At 62.7% G+C, this 20,432-nt stretch overlaps 1 protein-coding gene across 1 annotated transcript; it reads right to left on the reverse strand.

Moving 5' to 3' along the window:
- Positions 1-405: 405 nt before the first annotated feature.
- JUP (junction plakoglobin) lies at positions 406-19,747 on the reverse strand. The gene is made up of 15 exons (XM_068660750.1): positions 19,629-19,747; positions 8,762-8,991; positions 7,472-7,725; positions 6,788-7,026; positions 5,892-6,093; positions 5,249-5,393; positions 4,508-4,611; positions 3,543-3,881; positions 2,986-3,141; positions 2,726-2,845; positions 2,404-2,554; positions 2,151-2,272; positions 1,838-1,877; positions 1,375-1,545; positions 406-1,293 (listed from the first exon to the last, which is right to left on the reverse strand). Exons 1-14 carry the CDS (start codon positions 19,736-19,738, stop codon positions 1,400-1,402), a joined length of 2,358 nt encoding a protein of 785 aa, XP_068516851.1. The 5' UTR covers positions 19,739-19,747; the 3' UTR covers positions 406-1,293; positions 1,375-1,399.
- Between the last annotated feature and the right edge of the window lie 685 nt (positions 19,748-20,432).

The following is a 20,432-nucleotide window of genomic DNA, read 5'->3' on the forward strand; positions in this document are numbered from 1 at the left end:
GAAGGCAGGAGAAGGCGACCCTGTCTGACTGGAGTAAATCACTTTTCTAAGCCTAGCTTCTTGCAGCTCCGTCCCGGCTCCGCTCTATCCATCACCGGGGCTCGCTCGCAGCGCGCGCGTTTATCCCCTGGAGCTCATTAAAACGAGCTCCGTGCAGCAGCAGCGGCGGAGATGAGGCGCCGGTGATGCTGCTTAATGAACAAACATCTTAATTACTGGGAGTTTTTACCTCCTGACGGATCAGACGAGCAGCCTGGATGGAGCCGGCATGCTAATGACCCAGCACCCGGCGACAGGAGGGCTAAGAGCAAGGCCGGGTGCCACTGTGCCTGCCCTCGCCCTCCTTCCCCCAAGGGACTCGCAACCTTCCCGAGGCGGTGGAAGAACAGGCTCTTGACAACCTGGGGCTGGGGGGGGTTATTTTATTCTTTGCTTTGGTCTATACAAAAACAACTTACAGAAATAATAAAATCTTCCATTCCTGAACCACACTCCAGTAACAGTCCATCCATTGCCAGTCGGAGCATTAAACCCTCAGCTCTAGAGCCTCTTTTTAAAAAAAAGTCATTAGGTAAGGAAAGAGGGGACGGAAACACACCACTCACCAAAAGAAGGGAAACGGGTTAAAATGTGCAACAGAGATCAGTACAAGGACACGGTTCCTAATGCTGGAGTCACTTCTCTATTGTTACTGTTAGGACAGGCAGTTACACAAAGTCAGCTCCCCAACGGCTGATCAGAAAGAATTAAACCGCAGACATCCCGATGGCTAAAACGAAGGTCTTGGGACATGGGACCATTTGTTTTCAGCAAACTCCGGATTGGCCTGATTAAGTAAGTCAGAGTTCGCAGAAGACAAAGGGTTTTCTCATGTTAGATTCCTTTCCTAGAACACTAACACGCAGAACGAGTAGTGGGGAAGTTAGAAAGCACAAACTTAAAGACGGCTAAAGCCGTTGGCACCATATTAAAAATAAAAAAGAAATATATATATTCATAGAAAAGACTATTTTGCCAATAAAAGGTTGATAATGATGCAAGGTTTGTGTGTCTTAAAGCTTCAGAAACAGTATCTTGGATGCTGGATGCGGCAGTAGGTGCTCGAAGCAGTCCCAGGAGGAAGGACCTTCTCCACAGACCCACAGCGAAGAAGAAAAAAAAAAACTAATAAAAATTGAGAAACAAAACCTCTCGTGGGAATGGAAAAGTTTGTCTTCTCAGGCACTTCTGTCTCCCAAGTCCTTCTCGCGAATGCTCAGCTCTGGGGCCACCCTCTGGGGATGGAGGAAACACCTGCGGCGCGGCGGGAGGGAGCTCGCGTCACCCAGCGCGGGGGGCTCGGGGGGCAGCGCCCCGCGCACCCCCCGGCGTTACCTGGTGCGGGGTCTGGGGCGCGGGTTTAGGCGAGCATGTGGTCGGCGAAGGGCGCCCGGACGCCGTCGCTGTAGGCGTCCATGGGGTAGTCTCCGTCCATGTCCATGTGCATGTCGATGGGGTCCAGGGGGATGTCACCCGAGTACATGGGGCGGTAGCCGGGGTCCAGCTCTGCCGGGGGATGAGGGACACGCAGCTCAGCTCCTGGTGCTGGGTTTGGGGCAGCACCCGGGCTCAGCCGTCCTCCTGCTCCCCCCTGTCCTGGGCAGCGGGGGACACCGGGGCCATCTGCCACCCCCTGCCCCAAAAGCTGCAGGCACAACGCGGAGCCGAGGGGCGCAGCTCTCGGGGAGCTGAGTGTCCCCACGCAGGCCAGGCAGCTGCTGGGGAGCTCCCTGAGAGCGTTTAAAACCAGCTCAGCCTCGCTGCGGGGTCCCAAAGGAAGGGTTCGCTCTGTACTCACCGTCTGAGTAGGGCTCGTTGATGGGGATCATGCTCTGAGCCTACGGGAGAAGGCGACACGGTTTTAAGACGTGGGGAACGCGCACACGAGTGCGCAATAATCCATGGCTACGCGATGCCCAGCCCCATCCCGTAACCCAGGGCTGCTGGAGAGCCAAGGCTGCAGCCCAGCCACCTCCCACCTCCATCCATCCACCCGTCACCCCCATCCCAGCTCTGCCAGGAGGCAGTTACAGGGTATGGAGGCAGGAGGTGGCCCCCAAAGGTGGCCCCGTCCCTGCAAGGCTCGTCCCCGTGCCCGGCGCCGTGCTCACCGCCTCCCACGCCGCGGGGTCGTGCTTGAAGAGGGAGTTGGTGAGCTCCACGGACACACGCTTCCTGTAGTCGGGGTTCTTGTCCTCGGAGATTCGGAAGAGCACGGCAGCCGCGTAGGTGGCTGCGGAGGGACAGGAGGCGCCGCTGACCCGGGCGGCGCAGGGACCCCGGCTCCTCGCCACGGTCAGCCCGAGGATTCCTGCTTCGGCCACGCCAACAAAGGGCAGCAGGGCTCAGGCCGGCTGCACTCACCTGTCCCCTCGTTCCTGGAGTGCAGCAGCTCCATGAGCGGAGCCGAGGCCCCCTCGGCATCAATGGCATCTGCTGCCTCCTTGTCCTGGGCCAGCTCGCACAGCACGCCGGCCGCCACGCGCTGGATGTTCTCCACCGGCGAGTAGAGGAGCTGTCAGGAGAGAGAAACGACAGCGTGAAGCAGTCAGCACGGCTGAATTCGTGGTCCTGGTGCAGCCCATTAGGTGCTGCCAGCTGAGTGCCACAGCTCCCAGCCCACCACAGGGACGTGCCAGCAGCTGGGAGGTGGCACAGCACAGCCTCCATGTCCCCAGCCCCTGACCTGCACGAAGAGAGGGATGGTGTTGAGCCGGAAGATTTCCATTCGGTTCATGGGGTCCCGGGCCAGGATGTGCAGCGCTCCCGTGCATCCCTCCACGATCTCCTCCATCTTCACGCCGTCCTGTGAGGGAACACGCGCTCAGCCAGCGTCCCCAGACCAGGGCACGACCACGCCGTGGGGACGTGCCACCCCGTGGGGACACCAGGCCATGCCAGGAGCTGGGAAGAGGGGAACGGGCAGACCCTGCCACGGGGGCTCACCGTGTAGGGCTGCTGCGTGCCGGCTGCGACGTGACGCTGAGCATCCTGGTGAGCCTTCACCAGCAGCTGGACCAGGCGGGGGATGACGGCCGCCTCCTGCAGCGGGGCATGGTTGGCCGGGCACAGGGCCAGGTTGCGGATCAGGCCGATGGTAGCCTGGAGAAGGGACCGGGGGGGGACACAGAAATTCGTCAAACAGGGACCGGAGGTGTGAGCGCACCCCGTGGGCCCCCCCTGCCTGCCCCCACACCACCTCTCTCTGCAGCACAGGCTGACGCCAGCTTCCTGCACCCCCCACACACCCTCCCATACCGGATCTGCCTCCCCCTCAGTGCGGGGGTGGCCTGGGGGGGGCGAGGATTGATTTCACTGCAGCAGCCCAGCACGAGCAATTTCCTCCCATTAGCGGCCGCCAAGGACGCAGCCCGACGGAAACTGCAGCAGCCACCGGTGCTCGCTGCCTCCATCCTCCAGCTGCAAACCCCACCAGGGACCAGCAGCCTGGAGGCTCACTCTAGTCCAGCCCCCAAATCCCCCCCCCCAGAACCACCCCACACCTTGACCAGTGGCCACTGGTTGGGCTGGTTGAGGAGCTTGACGATGGCGGGGATGCCGTAGTTGAGCCGCACGGAGTTCTGCGCCATCTCGGCCTCGGGGTGCCGGCTGGTGAGGTGCCGCAGAGCGCACACGGCCGGCTCGGTGATGTCCTCCTTGTCACCCGCCCGCAGGATGGTGTGGATCAGGGCCTCCACCCCGTTCGACTGCGTCACCAGGGTCTTGTTCTTGCTGTTGTTGCAGGTCAGGTTGGAGAGGGTGCCGGTGGCACAGGTCAGCACGTTCACGTCGTCGGAGCTCAGCTGGTTCACCAGGATCTTGAGGACGCCGTCCAGGCCCTCCTACAGGAGCCGAGATGGGAGGTCAGAGCAGTTCCCCCCACCACGGCCAGATCCTTGGTGAAAATCTCCTTCACCAACTTTTCCCTGCTGGAAACGCACCCACAACGCAGCCTCCAGCTGCTCAGAGCAACGCGAGGAGCCGGCGCTCCCCGAGCTGTCCCAGGGTGACCACATCCCCCGGGCCCAGCCGTGCAGGCAGGGCCAGGAAGGGGTTAAAGCCACGCGTCCCCCCCACGCTCAGCCGAGCCAGGGGACCCGGCTGCGTGCCTTCCACCGCCAGCCCGAATAGTTTCCACACTGCATCAGGCGCTAATCCGCACGGAGCCGCAGCCCGAGCGCCACATGGGGAACGCATCAGGAGGCGGCAAGGGGCTGGGAAGAGCAAGGGCCACCCTCGAGCCCCACGGCTCCTGGGGCTCGGTGCCAGGGCAGCATCCTCGCTGGGGGAAGGAGCTGCTGCCGTGAGCCAGAGCAAGGAGCAGCCCCGGGGATGCTGAGCAGCACGAGGACGACGCTTTGGGTTCAGCCTGGCGCTGGCACAGGGCTCCGTGGAGAGGGGCACGCTGGCGCGCCACCCACCCGACAGCCCCGAGGCGCTCCCCAAAAAGCTGTGCTGAAGCTCTCACCTGCTTGGTGGCCACATCGGAGAGGTTCCGCAGGGTCCAGAGGCAGTTCTGCACCAGCCTGGGGCTGGAGCTGGTCAGGTGCTTGCCCAAGGCCTGCATGCCGCCTGCCAGGGAAACGAGACACCGAGCCGGCTATAAATAAATATCCAGACATGCAAAGCGTCCCCAGAGGAGAGGAAAAGGGAGCAGCAGCAGCAGCTCTCTCTGCACGGCGAGGGCGGGCTGGATGCCACCCGACTGTGGCCTCCAACGCACGACGTCGCCTTGTGGCTTAGCGGAGGCTAAAAATGTGGTGCAGGAAGGCAGCTCCCTGCCCGCCAGCCGGGCCGGCTCCTGCCCACGCACAGGCCCAGGAAAGCACCTCAGCAAGCTGTCCCAGGCACCAGGTGGTTTTGCCTGGATGTGGAAGGCTTCAGAGCGCCCTGCGCATCGGTTGGGAGATGGCAGCAGCCATCCGGGGGGGGAATGACAGCAGGATAACCCCCCCCCTTGGATAGGGGTTGGGGTCCCCGCTTGCCACCCCAAGGGGCAAGGAGCAAATGGGTCCAGGAGGAGTCACTTCTGTAGGAGGACGAGCCAAAACCCTGCAGCTCTGGGGTCTGGCGCAAAGCGTGGCTTGGGGAGCAGCCTCAGGAGGCTGGACACCCTCAGCTGCATCACCCCAAAACCCCAAAACCCCAAAACCCCAAAATCCCAAATCATCCTGCTGTCTGCAGAGGCAGCAGCCCCAAAGCCTCTTACCAGCCTCGACGATAGCGGGCTTGTTGCTGGGGCACACCGACAGCACCTTGAGCACCCGGCTTGTGGTCCACAGCAGCTTCTCGTAGTTGTAGCTGCGCATGATCTGCACCAGGGCTTGGGGTCCTCCGTTGGCCAAAATAATCAGCTGTGGGGCAAAGGGGACAGGGTCAGCACCAGCCCTGTGCGCCGCAGACCCCTGTCCCATGAGGTGGGGTGGGCAGCATCACCCCCTCAATTTGCTCCAGGGACCAAACCTCAGCACCCCATGCCGTGCAGCCACGCGAGGCTGCAGCAGCTCGAGCGTAGGAGGAGAGAGCAGCAGCCCAGAGCAGCACCCCAAGAGCAAAGCTGGAGCCATTGCCCTGAGCAGCAGAGGGAGAAACCCAGCCAAGCCGCTTTACCGGCCAGACTGGGACCGTCTGCGCCGGCGGGGACGTCCTGCCCGCGAGGGGTCGGACGCGACAGCGCCGCAGACAGCGCCACTGCTCTGCCTCCAGGCACGGCCCAGGGGGGTGACACGGCCCAGATTTGGGGGGAGCTGCCCCCTGATACCCCCCTGAGCTTTTCCTCTGTGAGGTCAGGCAGTTTTCCCCCCCCCCCTCTCCGGTCCCCCCTCGGTGCCAGCGGGCGCCCCGGGGCTCACCTTGCTCTCCTGGTTCCCGTAGGCAAGGAGCTGAAGGCAGTCGGTGGTGATGGCCAGGAATTTGGGGTTGTTCTTGTTCAGCAAGGGCACCATCTTCTGCAGCCCGTCGGCCAGGCGCACGGCCATCTTAGCCCCCTCCTGGTAGAGCAGCAGGTTGTGCAGGGTGGTGATGGCGTAGAAGAGGACCGACTCGACCGGCGAGCTGCAGGCGCAGGAGCCACGTCAGCACCCGCTGCCGGGCTCCCCACGCTGCAAAGCAGGGCCCCGGGGCGCTGCCTGCACCCCTCTCTGCCTGCCCAGCACCCCAAATCCCCATCCAGCCTTGGGCACCGCCAGGGATGGGGCTCCCACAGCTCCTGTGGGCACCCACAGCTCCTAGGGGCACCCACAGCTCCTAGGGGCACCCCTCACCACCCTCAGAGGGAAGAATTTCCTCCCTATATATCTAATAATCTATCTCATCTAAACCTATATATATATTTTTTTAGTTTAAAGCCATCCCCCCTTGTCCTATTGCTACCCCCCAACCAAGGAGTCCCTCCCCAGCTTTTCCGAGGCCCCCCTGGGGCACGGGAAGGCTGCCACAAGCTCTCCCCAGTGCCTTCCCTTCTCCAAATTGAGCCACCCAGCTCCCAGCAGAGGGGCTCTGGCCGCTCAGCATCCTCGTGGCCCTGCTCCGGAGCCACTCCAAGAAGCTCTTCCTTCTGCTGATAGCCTCGGGCTCCTGGTGGCGTCTTTTTTTGGCACGGGAGGAAGCAGGAGCTATCCTTCTTCTGGAGGATGAGCCCTCCCTTCCCTTCTTTCTGCCCCCGTGAGCCTGGCAGGGACAACTTGGCTCCACCACCCTCTTAGGGCCACCCCGGTGCCGTGCTCAGCTCCTGGCATCACCCCAGTACCTGAGCATCCTGACGAGGGCCGGGATGCCGCCGGATTTGAAGATGGAGAGCAGGCCCTCGCGGTGGTGGGAGAGGTTGTGCAGGATGCTGGTGGTGCAGCGCGCCGTGTCCAGGTCGCTGGTGCTCTGCATGGTGCGCACCACGGCCGCCACGATCTGGGACGACTGCATCAGGGCACGGCGGGACGCCTCCTTCTTGGAGAGCTGGTTCACGATCATGGCAGCTTTGCTGACGACCACCTGGGGTTGGGAGAGGAGTTGGTGGGTGAAGGGGGTCCCAGGGTAGCCCCCTGAAGGCACACCAGGGTTCCTGCTCTGCTGTGGGTGCCCCCATCGAGGGCTGCTGCTTGGCACGAAAACCTTGCCCACCTCGCAGCGCAGGGTCTGACCCATGGCACAGGGAAAAGGGGGCAGGCAGCGGGGTTTGGGACTTTGAGAGTGGGCAAGAAGCCTGAACAAGGCCAGGACTATGAGGGCTGTGCCAGAGCAGCAGGGACAAGCTGCAGAGGTGGGCTCCATCCTGCTGCGGGGCGGAGATGACCACAGGGCTTCACCACGAGGGAAGGAGCTGGATAGCAGCAGCGGTTCGGGACCCCATTTGTGCCACCCTTGCTGGGGAAGCACCCCCAGGGAGCCCTGCAGCTGGAAGCTCAGAGAAAGGTGCAATCAAACCATGCTTCCTTACCGGGTCCTCGTCATTGAGCAGCTTGGTGAGCTCCGGGATGGCGCGGGTGGCCAGCTCGGCATCGTCCTGGTAGTTGATGAGGTGCACGATGGCAGATTTGAGCATCTGCGAGGGCTCGGCCAGGCGCTGCACGTTGGTTTGCTGCCCCTCCACCTGCGTGGTGATGAGCAGGGAGCGGTCCTCCACCGTCTCGGGGTACATGGCAGCCCGGACGCGCTGAGCACGGGTCATGGCCAGCTGAGCCTCCATATCCGCTGCAGGGAGAGAGCAGGAGGCAACGTCAAAGGCTGGGGTCTCTTGGGGGAGCACTCCCGGCCCCGCTCCCCAAATTTCGAGGATCTGAGCAAGAAGAGCTGAGCGTCGCGGCACCAGCCACGTCAGCAGTCCCAGCACGTCCTGCGAGGAGCTGGCGCTTCCAAGCGTAAACAGATAGGGCGGCGTGGAGATAAGACAACGCTCAATTAGGCGGCGTGATTAAGCAGTTGTCACACGAGGCCCGTTAATTAAAAAATTAAGGGTGTTTGCAACTCACGACCGGCTGGCATTGGGGATTAGGAGAAGGACACGGAGGCCTTCCTGGTTGGGGCTGCGGGGACGAGAGCAGCAGGAATGTCCCCAGCAGAGACCTGTGGTCCCCAGCTGCCCGCAGCAGGGACCGGGCAGGATTTGTCCCTCTCCACAGGGCTCTGCTTCCACTGGGAGCTCACAGCTCAGCTCTCAAGGACCCATCAATGGGAGGCGAGCCACATATTTGACTAGAGTAGATCTGCCCCCTTTTTGGGGATAAAGCTGGGGGAAGCAGCTCCTTCAGCCCAGCGGGCTGCGCCACCGTCTGCTTCGCCCCAGCGGCAGCGGGGGAAGGCGAGCGGGCTGTCAGGGCTTTACAGCGTGTACCCAGGGCTTTGCCAGGCACAGCGAGACAGGTTTCCCGAGCAGGCAGGTAGCAGAGCAGACGGCCGACCCGTGGGCTGGGATCAGATGTTCCTCTCCGCAGCCAACCGAGCGGCAAGCTGGGATGAGTGCGCACAGCTCAGCACCAGTGCGGGCTCTGGCTGCGCGCCCTCGACGCCAGAGCTCTCGGCGCAGGGGAAGGAGGACGGGAGGGAGGGAGGGAGGATATTTTAGGCAGCAACAACTCCCAGGGTGTGGAAGGCTGCGTGGAGGAGTGCCCAGAAGGAGCACGGTAAGCACAGGCCACGGGAGAGCCGTGGGGGAGGTGGAAGAAGGAAGCAGAAACGCAGCCAAGCTGGTGGCTGACCCCCTTGGCATCCCCCCCCACCAGACCCCTACCTTGTGCTTGGCTCTGGCTCTGGCCTCCTCCCTGGCAGTAGCTTGTGGTGGTCTTCTTGATGGTGTACTGCTTCCCGTAGACCTCGTCATCGTCCCCCAGGCACTTGCTGCTGACGGAGGGCACCTGGGTGTTGACGCCGGAGTGGATGCCCGAGTCGTAGGTGTAGGTCTGCTGCCACTCCGTCACCTTGATCGGCTGCTCCATCATGTTCATCACCTCCATGGCTGCTCTGTGGGGCAGGGAACCCAGAGCTTGTAGGGCAGAGCCCGGGGTCTCTCCGCGGCACCTTCCTGCCCCACGGACCCCGGCGGCGCCCCCGCCGCAGCCGAGCGCAGCCGCCCGGGCGCAGCCCGCCAGCAGATCGCTATCTGCCCTCCTCCCCCAAGCGAGATGAAAGGCGGCACCGAGCTGACGAACCCACAGCTCAGCACTTTGCTGCTCGTGTTCAGACACGAAGCGTGGCTGCACCCGGCGCTGAGCCGCCCGCCCGCCAGCGCCCGCCGCGCGAGACCGCGTCTCAGCACCTCGGTGCCGAAGCGCAGAGGGGGCCTCCCCGCTCCCGCACGCAGGCTGTTTAAAAACCAGGTTTTTGGAGAGGGGAGCTGGCAGCGAGCTGAGGACGAGGCTGGGACTTTGGGAATAAAATAAAATCTTTCAAAGGCTCTGCTGGGACGCTCCTAAAAATAAGCAGGCGAAGCCAGTGGCTCGGTTCTCTCATGGCAGCCTGGGTGCCCACGGTCTGGGTGCTCCCTGTGCTGAGTGTGGTGCCAGCAGCACGCTCGCTACCGGCTCCTGGGGGTCCCCAAACAGCCAGGGTGGGCTGGGGGACACCAGCATGGTCCCCCCAAGACTCATCCAGCAATGGGTGAGGCAAAATGTGGCACGTCCCCATGCTCACCGTGTGCCATGGCTGCAAAGAGATCAGGGAACAGCCAGAAACCTGGCGTCAGAGCCCTGGGAGGGGAGGGAGAGGGAAGTGGGGCAGCCCCATCCCCTGGGAAGAGGGGCCAGCAGCAGCTGGTGCTCACGAATTATCGCAGAAGGGTGGCAATGCTGCTCCAGCTGCCCCAGCAGGGAGGCTCACAGCACTGGGAAGCAACACTGGGAACACCCTGGGCATGGGGTCCCGGCACCCAACACCAGCGTGGGAGGCTCCGGGAGCAAAGGGGAGCCGGGACCCACGGGAGATCCCCAAGCAGAGAGGAGCAGCTCCCGCCCGCAGCCGCCTCCTGCGCATGGCGATGCCGTGAGTCACCACAGGGCTGGGGCAGACGGGAACGCTCCGCTCCCTGCTCTGCTCCCCGCCAGCCTCCAGCAGCTGCCTGGGCCTCCGGGGAGCCCGTCGGCAGCACGAGCCCTGCTCCAGCCCTGTCTGGCTGCTCCAGAGTCTCAGGGACCAGACTCCAATCCCCAAACACAACACGGCTGCTCCATCCCCAAAAACCCAGAACCAACCACCCTGGGGGTACTTTTTAGATATTTTTTTTTTGTTGCCGGTAGTTCAGGGATTTGGGGGAGGAGAGGCAAAGGAGGATATTAGGATATCGCAGCCCACAGGGGCAGGAAGCTGCAGGGCTGAGTCACCAACCCCGCACGCAGCCCCCGGCCGGGATGGGGGGCACCCAGCGAGAGCCCCCGGCCTCCTGCAGCAGCCGAGGCCGCCCGGGGAGGGGATGAGTCAGAGTTTCAGACTCGATAAGAGGCGAAGGGAGCAGCTGCCGTGCGGTGCCCGGCGGAGCTGGGAGCAGCTCTGCCAAACAGAGGCGTAATTACCACCTCCACCAGCACTGATTCATGCAGCAGGCTGGACCAGGGCGGCCGCGTGCCCGTGGCCCCGAGCCAGCTCCGAGCTTTTCGGGGAAAATCTGGGGGTCCGTAAAGGCTGGCACTGCCACCAGCATCGTCCCCAAGCAAGGTGAGGGTGGCACAATGAGCCAACCCCGGGGTGGGCAGCCCTGGTACCCCACCACCCAAAGTGAGTCAGGGCGTTGGGTGGTGGCAGAGGACGCGGATTGCGCAGAGCTGGGGGGGGGCCAGGGCGGCGCGCACGGGCTTGGCGCGGCTCGCCCCAGCGCTGCGGGCTGTTCCCAAGGAGCAGCCGAGCCCTGGCGAGCGGCACAGGCTGCCACTCACCGGGAAAACATCCCGGCACAGGTACCCAAACCCTTTCCTGAGGAGGGTGGAGGTCAGGGCGCAGCAAGGCTGGAGCATCCTGCACCCCACTGCCCACCCCCCGGCAGCCTTCCTGGCAGTGGGGGGCTGTTCCTGTCAATTCGGTGTTCTCGGAGCTGTAAAGCAGCGAGCTGCACGCTGCTCTGGCTTTAATGGGTTGTGCATAATGCATGTTTATAAGGCAGTAAAAGGCAGCCCTGCTAATGGAGGCCGCGGGAGGCAGGTTATTCCCATGGCAGGGTGCGGGCTGGAGCTGGGCTTTCCGATCAGTGCAGAGCAAAGGGGGGGTGAGACACAGCCCCAAGGGCAAATCCAGCCAAGCTGCAGGGGGTGCACAGCATGCAGCCAGCCCCAGATCCTCCAGCAAAGCCCCGCAGTGCGCTCAGGTGTCGGGGGGGTGTTGGTGAAAGAAAGCCCTCCCCACTTGGTGACCGTGGTGTTGGGAAGCCTGACAAAAACGCCACCAAAGCACGGCCACCAGCCACCACAAATAGGTTGGGTGCCTGGATCACGAGCTGAGGAGCCCCCCCCAGCCCTAAAACTAGGCAGCAGCATGCAGAGGACAAGGCTGGGGCAGGAGGGGGGAGGCAGGAAGGGTCCCACGGTGCCACCACGGAGCAGCTGGCACCAGCGGGGCTCACCAAAGCCATCAGCAACCCCAGCGAGCAGCAGCATGCAGAGCCCTGGCAGCAGCCCCAGCCACCTGCCAGGTCCCCACACCAACACTTGGAAAGCTGCCCTGGACAGGGCTGGACGAGGGGGGGGAGAGCTGAGCCAAGGGCATCAAAGCTCCTCCACGGCACAGCCGAGGTGTGGGTGGGAGCACCCCGGCACCCGGAGCTGGCAGGAGGGGCCCGTTCCCATCCGCACACACTCAGCCAACCTGCCACGGCTGCTCTGCAGTTCACAGGCGGTTGACAAGCACTTAATTTTTTCAAACACCCGCGAGTTGGGCTCAAACGCTGCCTTTTTCCATAGCTGTGCATTATGCATGAGCCGTCCCCCCCTCTCCGCTGCCGCCCTCCTCCCTGTCTGCACCGCAAGCCTCCGAGACATCAAAAGCGAGCGGAGCTGCTCAGATCTGCGACGGGCGCAGGTGATCTGCCCCAGACAGGCTCCGAGCAGCAGAACAGACCCAGGCTAATGAGCACGGGTGTTACTGTGAGATCCCAGCCCCGTTATAACAGCCCCAGCAGCATCGCCCCGCTGATGAGCACCAGCCCAGCACCGCTGTGGGTTTTGCTTTCTGCCACAAGCAGCTGGAGCTGGTGGCACCGAAGGTGACAGGGCCAGCAGAGCATGTGTCAGAGGCTGCAGAAGCAGAGGGAGATGTTTCCTGAATCCTGCGCCGAGCATCCTGTTGTTCCTCACACCTGACACGAGCATTTCCATCCCCTCTGCTGTCCTCAGATGTCCCCGCTCCTCAGCGGGGACCGAGCTGGCAGGTGACACTGCAGGCAGGGGATGCTGCTTAAGCCTGGTTTGACCTTCAGAAGCATCCGTCACAGCCACACCGAGGCTTTTTGGAGGCGAGCAGCTTGCAGCAGAGCATGCAGAAACACAAAAGCAGGACCCTTAGGACCCTCGCCTTCCCCGGCAGCTCAAGAGCCAGGAACCGGGCAGAGCTCTCCGTGCAGAAAGCAGCGAGCAGGGCACACAAGGAAATTCCTGCCAGGCAGGCGAGCAGCTCCAGCCACACCAGCACAGGGCAGGAAAAAGGTTAAATCCTCCCCCCCCCTTGCTTCCTGGAGCCAGGCATCCTGGTGGAAAAGCAGAGGAAGCCACCAGCGCTGCACAGCCCCGGCCAGAGGGCTCATCTGTCTCCAGAATTATTTGATCAGCAGCCAGACAACATCAGCTCCCCACGGACACCGTCTGCAGAGGAAGTCTCCAGTAAACTCCAGTAGACTCCAGTAAACATGCCCGGAGAGCCCCTTCCTCTGGGGACAAGCAGGACGCAGCCTCCGGAGCCCAGTGCTGGCACTGGTTTCCAGCTGAGCTGCCTGGGAGAAGCAGCAGGGAAGGGATAAATGCTGCTGGAGGCAGAAATAGTCACTGCCCAGGGGCTCCTTGGCATGCTGGGGATGGGGCTCAGGAGGGGAGCGAAGCCCAGGCTGGGGGCTGCGGCGCTCAGCAGGACCCAGCCCCTCTGGGTCAGCAGGTGGGGGCACGGGAGGACATCCCCAAAACCCAGATCACAGACTTGGGGGGTCCAGAAGCAGGCAGCAAGACCCTGATGCGGTGGTGGTGCGAGGCAGGGCAGGGGGCAGAGGAGCTGTCAGAGCCCCCCAGCACCCCCCCCCCCAAGCCTTGCAGAGAACAAAGGGCAGCAGGGCTGGAGCTCCATTGTGTCCTGGCAAGCTGGGCTGCAGGAAGCACGTGAGCGATGGTAATTACACAGTTACTGGGGCTTTTAAGAGAAGGAAAGAGGTATTTAAGGCAGTGCAACAAATACCATGCAAGGGGAAAAAAAAAAAAAAAAAGACTATTTTAAAAGCACTTCTGCTGCACGCAAGTGATCTCCGGTCCTCCCTGGGCACCTGGAGAGGCAGGAGGATTTTTTGGTGCCTCTCAGACAAAGCGGGGACGATGCAGCAGGGATGGGACAGCCACAGCCCAGAGGTGACGGTGCCACCGCCGTGCGGCTGCTAACGAAGCCGAGACAGCCAGCGCCGTGCAAAAGCTTCAGCAGCTTTGAAAAGGATCCACGGCAGGAACAAGCGGCGCAAGGATGGAGAGAAAGGAGCTTTTCAAGACCCCGCCGGCATCAATGGGACGCATGAAAGTCAGAGCCCTGCTCGCGCAAGCCGTTTCCATGAGGGCTGCGCAGAGAAGAGAAGTCAAAGGATTCAAAGGGGGATGAGAGAGCGGCTTGAAGTTTAATGAGGAGGAGAGCGGCGGGGAGCAGCGCGGCACCGCGCACCCCAATCAGCCCCGCTCTGGCCCTGCCCTCGCCAGACAAAGGAGCTGGCTGCCTTTGTTTGCGGTGTTTGCACACCCAGAGGGGCTCCCGGCCACCGTTTGCACACCCAAAACGCTGCGGCCACGCGGGGCTCAAGGTGGGCAGCAATGGGCACGGGAGCTGCTGCCCAAATCCACGCCCCATAACCAGAGGCAGCTCCTCAAGCCCTATTTATTTCTCATCTGCCCCCAACCAGGTGTTTGAGAGCTGCTCAGAGCCCCACATCAAGCCCATTTCTGCTCCCCCCCCCACCTGGCTCCAGCCCTGGCCCCATATCCCCCCCCCCCCCCCACAGCCCCCTCTCTGCTCTCCATCAGGACACAGCTCGCTGGAAACACGTCCCCCAAACCTTGCCTTCACCCAAATTCAGGGTTACTGACAGCTCCAGCACACACACACCGCGATATTTTGGCACTTCCCATCCCAAACCAAGGTACCACCACCCACTGTACATCCCTCCCTCGTGGGGGCACGCACAACGCTGGCCATTAGGGTCACCCTGCATGGTCCCTGGTGTCTCTGGCTGCCCTTTTCCCCCCCAGATCAAGGCACAAGCCTCTCAGCCAAGCCATTTCAAGGCCAGGAAGAGCTCAGAGGTGGGACCGGGCGCTGCAGGGCTCTACCTGCAGCCCAGCCCAGCTCCCCACCCCACCCAGCCGGTGCAGGAATCACCCTGATTGCGGCGCAGGGCGGAGCGATCCTGTCCTAAAACACATTCCTGCCGAGGCACAAAGTCACCCTGGAGAATAATTCTCTGAGAGCCCAGCCAGCCCTTTCCAGCTCCGTCCTGGCCACCAGCACCCACATTCCTCCCTCCCTGGGTGCATCCCCGCGGCTCTGCCCAGGTCAGGTATTTTCACACCCCGTGCGCACAGGGCACCGGCCTCTCCCCAGGGGGAGGAAAGCTTTAAGCCTCCCCTCCGCCCTCCCGAGCCAACACCCATCCTCTGCCATCAGCAGGAGCTTCTCCCACACGTGGGAAGCCTCCTCCCACCCCACCCTGCTCCTGCAGCACCCGCCACTGCCCCTGCACCCTTGGACACGAGGCTGGGTGCTGCACCAAACGTGGATGGGGCAGGAGCACCTCCCACCCAGCCTCACCCCTCCACCTGTCTCAAATGCACTCAAAAGAGGTGGTTTTGGTTAAAACCTTCAAGGGTCACCACAGCACCCGCGCTCCCTCTCCTAGGGGTCACCAGCACCCATGGAGACCCACGGGGGCACCAGGAACAGGACGCAGCTGAGCAGATCCCCCCCGCAACCAGAGATCACCAATCTCATCGGGAACACTGCTGGGAAAGATGGGAACTCATTGCTTGTCCACGGGAAGGAGAAACTGGCACGGTGCAATTAATCACAATAACTCCATCTGGATAAGAAGAAATTATTTTGTTGTAAAGAGCACCGGGAACAAGCTGTCCTTTAAGAACACGATAATTGCAGGCTTTTCAGATTTCGGCTTGGAGGCTCGCACGCTGTCTCCAGCTAGAATAATGGTGTCCAAAAAACACACGATTCTGCCACCTGGCCCCGATTCTGCCAGCGAAGAACAGAGGGAAGGGAAGCCGGGCTGAGGGCTGCTGCGCCCCAGCTTAATTTCCCCATCCGATTGCATTACATCTGCAAAGTTCAAATGCTTCACGAGGAATTATCACCAACACCCGTCAGCACCCAGCCTGTCGGAGCAAGTTAATGATTTGTCACCGGGGCTCAGCCCGCGTGTCACCGTGATTACAGCAGGCTCTTTACAGCAGCCAAAGGTCTCCAACAGCAAAGAACCAAACACCTTCTACCCAGCAAAGCGCCTCGGAAAGCCAGACCATGGCACATCCTGAGACCACAGGGATGTGGATAAAGGAGCAGGACAGCACCAAGCAGGATTAAACGCCCCAACAGGGAGCAGTTGGTTCATCAGCCTGGAAAATGCTGGCAGCACTCGGCTTCCTGGTGACACCAGGGCACCGAGATGCTCGGCTCTGGCTGCTGCCCCCAGCACAGCGTCCCCTGCTCCATCCCCATCTGGAGGAGGGACCTTCGCCAAGGTCACAGGGAAGATGCCACGGGGCCAATTCCTAGTCCCAGGCTGGGTCTCAAGCACCAAAGCAGGCAATGCTGCTTGACCCCACAAGGGCACCAGCACTTGCTCATCTTCACAGCCTCAAGAAGAGATACACAGAAAGCACCGAGCATCCTGAATCAGCCCCCTCCGCAGCTCCACGTCTGAGCCAGCAGCTCCTTGCTCAGCACCTTGTAGAGACCCGAAGCCCCAAGGAGCCCTGCTCCAGCACAAGGCTCCTGCCCTTTTTCTAAAGGGATTTCAGATCCGAGCGACCGAAGCATTATGGAATGCCTCCGGGGCTGTCAGCATCCACAGAAAAACTAAGTAGGGATGGCAGACTTCGAGACTCCAAACCCCTGGCTAATTAGAAATATCCTCCTCTGCCCCACTCCCCCCATAGCTGTTTAGGAAACACGGTACTGTGATGCTCGTGGGCAGCCGAGCAGGATGACACCCAGGGCACTCAGAGGGACCTCACCATGACAGGAGGATGCAATAACCCAGGGGGCAGCTTGCAAGCCAAAACCCAGCTCAGGGTCAAGCACAGGCTGAGGACAAGCCCAAGGGAAGCAGAAGGAGGACTGCTGCAGCACCCAGAGCATCCCCTTCCCCCAACAGACCCTGAAACTTTGGGGTGCAGGTGCACACACCAAACAAACCACCCCAAAGTCCCCTCCAGCACCCGATCCCTTGCAGGACATAGGATCCAGGAGGAGCCCAATGTTCAGGTGAACGTTAACGGGCTGAACAGGAGCAGGCAGCAACACGCCTGAGCACGGCCCAGATTTTGGGCTGTGCAGGGCCAGCTTTGGGACAGCACCACAGGGCGCAGCAGGGCTGTGGATGGCTGAAGGTTTGGAGCATTTTGCAGCCCGGTGCTGGCCAGCAGCAGTTCAAACACAGATGTGTTTTTTTTAGCTGCTTAGGTCAAGTTTTAATGCTTTTTTTTGGCAGCTGCTCCCCCGTGCAGAGGCAGCGTGCCTGCTCCATCCCCAGCCCTGCAGGATTGGGGTAAAACCAACCCTGCAGGAGCGAGAAATGCTGCACCAGATTCAAGGCTACAAGCCAACAGGTCCACAGCTACTTCTGCACAGCCCAGCTGGGGACATCCCAGGTCCCACAGGACCAGCTGGGACCCAGAGCCACCACCACCAGGTCCCATTTGTTGGGTGATCCCAAAACCTGCCTGGCTGGGAAAGCACCAGCTGAAGCGAAGGTGAAAGCTGGAAACGGTGCCATGAGACATCTAAAGTAGACTCACAAGGCTTTAAGAGACCTTCAATTTTTTTTTTTTAGGTTCTGCGAATTAGAAGCCAACCTGATTTAGGATTTAAGATCTCAGGGCTCGGTACGGATGCAGCAATTAAAACCTTGCAAGTCGCCTGCATGGAGCCCCCACCCTCCCCAGCTCCCCCCTCCTGGAGGCTCTGCCATCTGCGAGCCAAAGCCCCAAGATGTGGAAGTGCGATAAGGAGCCAAGCACCAGCGAACGCTCCCACACCAAAGCACAGCCTCGAAGGGAAGCCACCGAATTCAGCACGGGCACAGCCTCCGCTGAAAAAGCCTCGCAGCTGCAGAGCAGTTGCCTGGCCCAGCTGCTAGATCTGATGAAGGATTTCAGGTGGTGGCAAAGGGGGGGGGGAAAAAAACAAAGGGGGAGAATTAACAGGATTAGGGCAGCACTCAATAGCAATGCTAAAACACAGCACCAGGACCAGAGGGGAAATTCCTCAAGGTCTCCAGGTGGGATCCAACCAGCGTTGCACACCGGGACCCCCATAGGGACAGGGCACGAGGGGCTCTGACACCCAAACCTTGGCTGTCCCCCCCACTGCTGCGGGAGCTTCCTGGGGCAGGGAGGCTGCAGCAGGGCAGACAATGGAGCAGCAGAGCCATTGTTTGGAGGGGAGGGCCCCTCCTGCCTCCCCGCAGCACTCCCCAAATGTTGGAGCTGACACAGCTCCAGGGACTCGCACCCTACAAAACCAGCTCACCACCACCCCTGGGGCCACAGAGCCAGCTCTGAAGGGGGCACCAGAACACCCCGACCACCGGAGCCACGAGTTCTCAGCATTCCCGTCCTACGATCCTTGTATTTAAGCCGAATTTGCAATAGGAGATTGTTATTTTTAATGACGCTCGGTGGAAATCCTCTGAAGCAAGGTGCAATTACAGGCTTCACATGCATAAAGACAGTTTAATTGGGTGCTCCACGCCCTCCCCGCCTGCCCTGGTAAGGCACCAACAAGGACCCGGGAGGGGACCGCGACCCACCCAGCTGCTCCACGGCCCCCCCAGGGGTGGGCTGGGGGCAGGACCCCCCCCAGCACCCAACACAGGAGGAGAGATCGATGCATGGGGACACCGCTGCCAGCACGCAGGGGGTCTGGCTGTCACCCCAACGGTGACACCATTACAACTGGGGGGCCCGGGACCTATATTGGGGGCACTGGGACCCCCCCAAGGTGCTCTCCCATCACAGCCATGCCCCCCCCCAGCAGGCACCCCGTGCTCCTGCCACCTCTCCCTGCATGACAGCCCTCGGCGGGCAACTCCCAGCGACATTTCAGCATTATCCTTTCATCTGCGCTGCAAACCTGATTAATTAGGCTAATCACTCAGCTAACGCAATTAGAGCCCTCGCTGCTCCCCAAACGCCAGCCGGTTTCGCTCTCCCCCCCCCCCTCTCCCTCCCTCCCTCCGTGTTCTCCGGCTCGGATTTTCACCGTCAGCCTCTCGCGGGGGTTTCGGACGGGAAAACTCCTTCCTCCTCCTCCTCCTCCCGGCTGGGCAGCGCCCGGCCGTGCCTCCAGCCAGCCCCGCGGGGGGGACCGGGGGACGGCTCCCACCCCGGTACCGGCACGGAGCCGCCACCCGACCCCCGCTACGGGCTCGCCACAGGGAGCGGTCGGACGGGACCTGCTCCGCCCGCGGGGAGAGGAACGAGCCCGGGAGCGACGCCCCCGGACGGGACGGAGCCCCCGGACCCCGCCCGGTTCTCGCCCCGGAGCCCTCTCCGGCTCCGGACCCCGCCCGGTCCTTGCACCCGAGCCCTGCCCCAGCCCCGGTTACTCCCGGTTCACGTCCCGAGACCCCTCGCCAGCCCCGGGACCCCGCCCGGTTCCCAAACCGGAGCCCTCTCCGGCTCCGGACCCCTCCCGGTCCTTGGACCGCGACCCCTCCCCAGCGCCGGGACCCCTCCCGGTTCTCAAATCGGACCCTTCCCGGCCCCGGGACCCCTCCGGGTCCTCGTACCGGGACCCTCCCAACCTCGGCTACTCCCGGTTCACAACCCAGGACCCCTCCCCAGCCCCGAGACCCCCCCCGGTTCTCTCACCGGACCCCTCCCAGCCCCGGGACCCCTCCCGGTTCTCACCCCAAGACCCCTCCCCAGCCCCGGTTACACCCGGTTCTTACACCGGGACCCCCTCCGTGACCACCCCCCTCCCGTTCCGCACACCGGGACCCCCTCCCCAGCCCCCCCCAACCCCCCCCAGCCCCGCTTCTCGCCCCGCGCCCCCTCCCCAGCCCCGTTTACACCGGGACCCACCCCCGGGACCCCTCCCGGTGCCCCCTCCCCAGTCCCGGCTGACCCCGGGACCCCTCCCGGTGCTCACCCCAGCCCCGGTACCACCCCCCCCGGTGCCCCCCGGTGCCCCCCGCCCCCCCTCACCTGCGCGCCGCTCCCTGCGCGGGCACTGCCGCCCGCCCCGCTCCTGCCCGAACAAAAGGCGAGCAGCGCCCTGCCCCGCCCCGCCCCGCCCCGCCGAGCGCCTTCCCCATTGGTTCTCCCCACCGCCCATCACCTCGGGTCCCGCCCCCGCCGCCCGTGTTTATCCCCTCGCCATTGGTCGGCGCGCGGACGCCCCGCCCCCAGCCGGCAGGGGATTGGTGCGGGGGGGGGTGGAGGGGGCGTGGCTAAGAGAGGGTGGGGCCCACCTGGGTGACGTCAGGGGGAGGGGAGGGGCAGGGGGAGGGGCTTAAAGGGGCGGGGCCGGGGGGGCGCGGGAACCCCCCCCGTTTCCCCGTCCCTGTCCCCGTGTCCCCCCCAGGCACCCCCCGGACCCCCCTCCCCAAACCTGCAGCACCCCTGAGTGCTGCCCCCCCTCCCCCCCGGGACCCCCCCAGCACCACCCCCAATTTCTCGCATGTGCCAAAATCGGGCGGTTTCACCCCAAAATCAACCAGGAGCATCCCAAGGGGAGGGGGGGGTCAGGGCATGGTCCCCAGCGGGCTCAGGACCCCTGTGTCCTATGGGGGGGGATTTTTATTTTTGCCCTCCAAAGTGCCCCCAAACACACACACACCAGGGGGGGTTTGGCCCTGTGGACACCAAACCAGCCGGATTTCACCCCAAATTGTGTCTGCGTTGGTGCAAAACGAAGCACTGAGGGCGCAGGGTGGCGGAGGGGCTCGAAGGCCAGGAGGGGGGGGCCAGAAGGGGGTGGTCAGGCCCCCCCCCCTAACCCTATACCCA

Source organism: Anas acuta, chromosome 25, assembly GCF_963932015.1.
Source record: "Anas acuta chromosome 25, bAnaAcu1.1, whole genome shotgun sequence".
Lineage (NCBI taxonomy): Eukaryota > Metazoa > Chordata > Aves > Anseriformes > Anatidae > Anas > Anas acuta.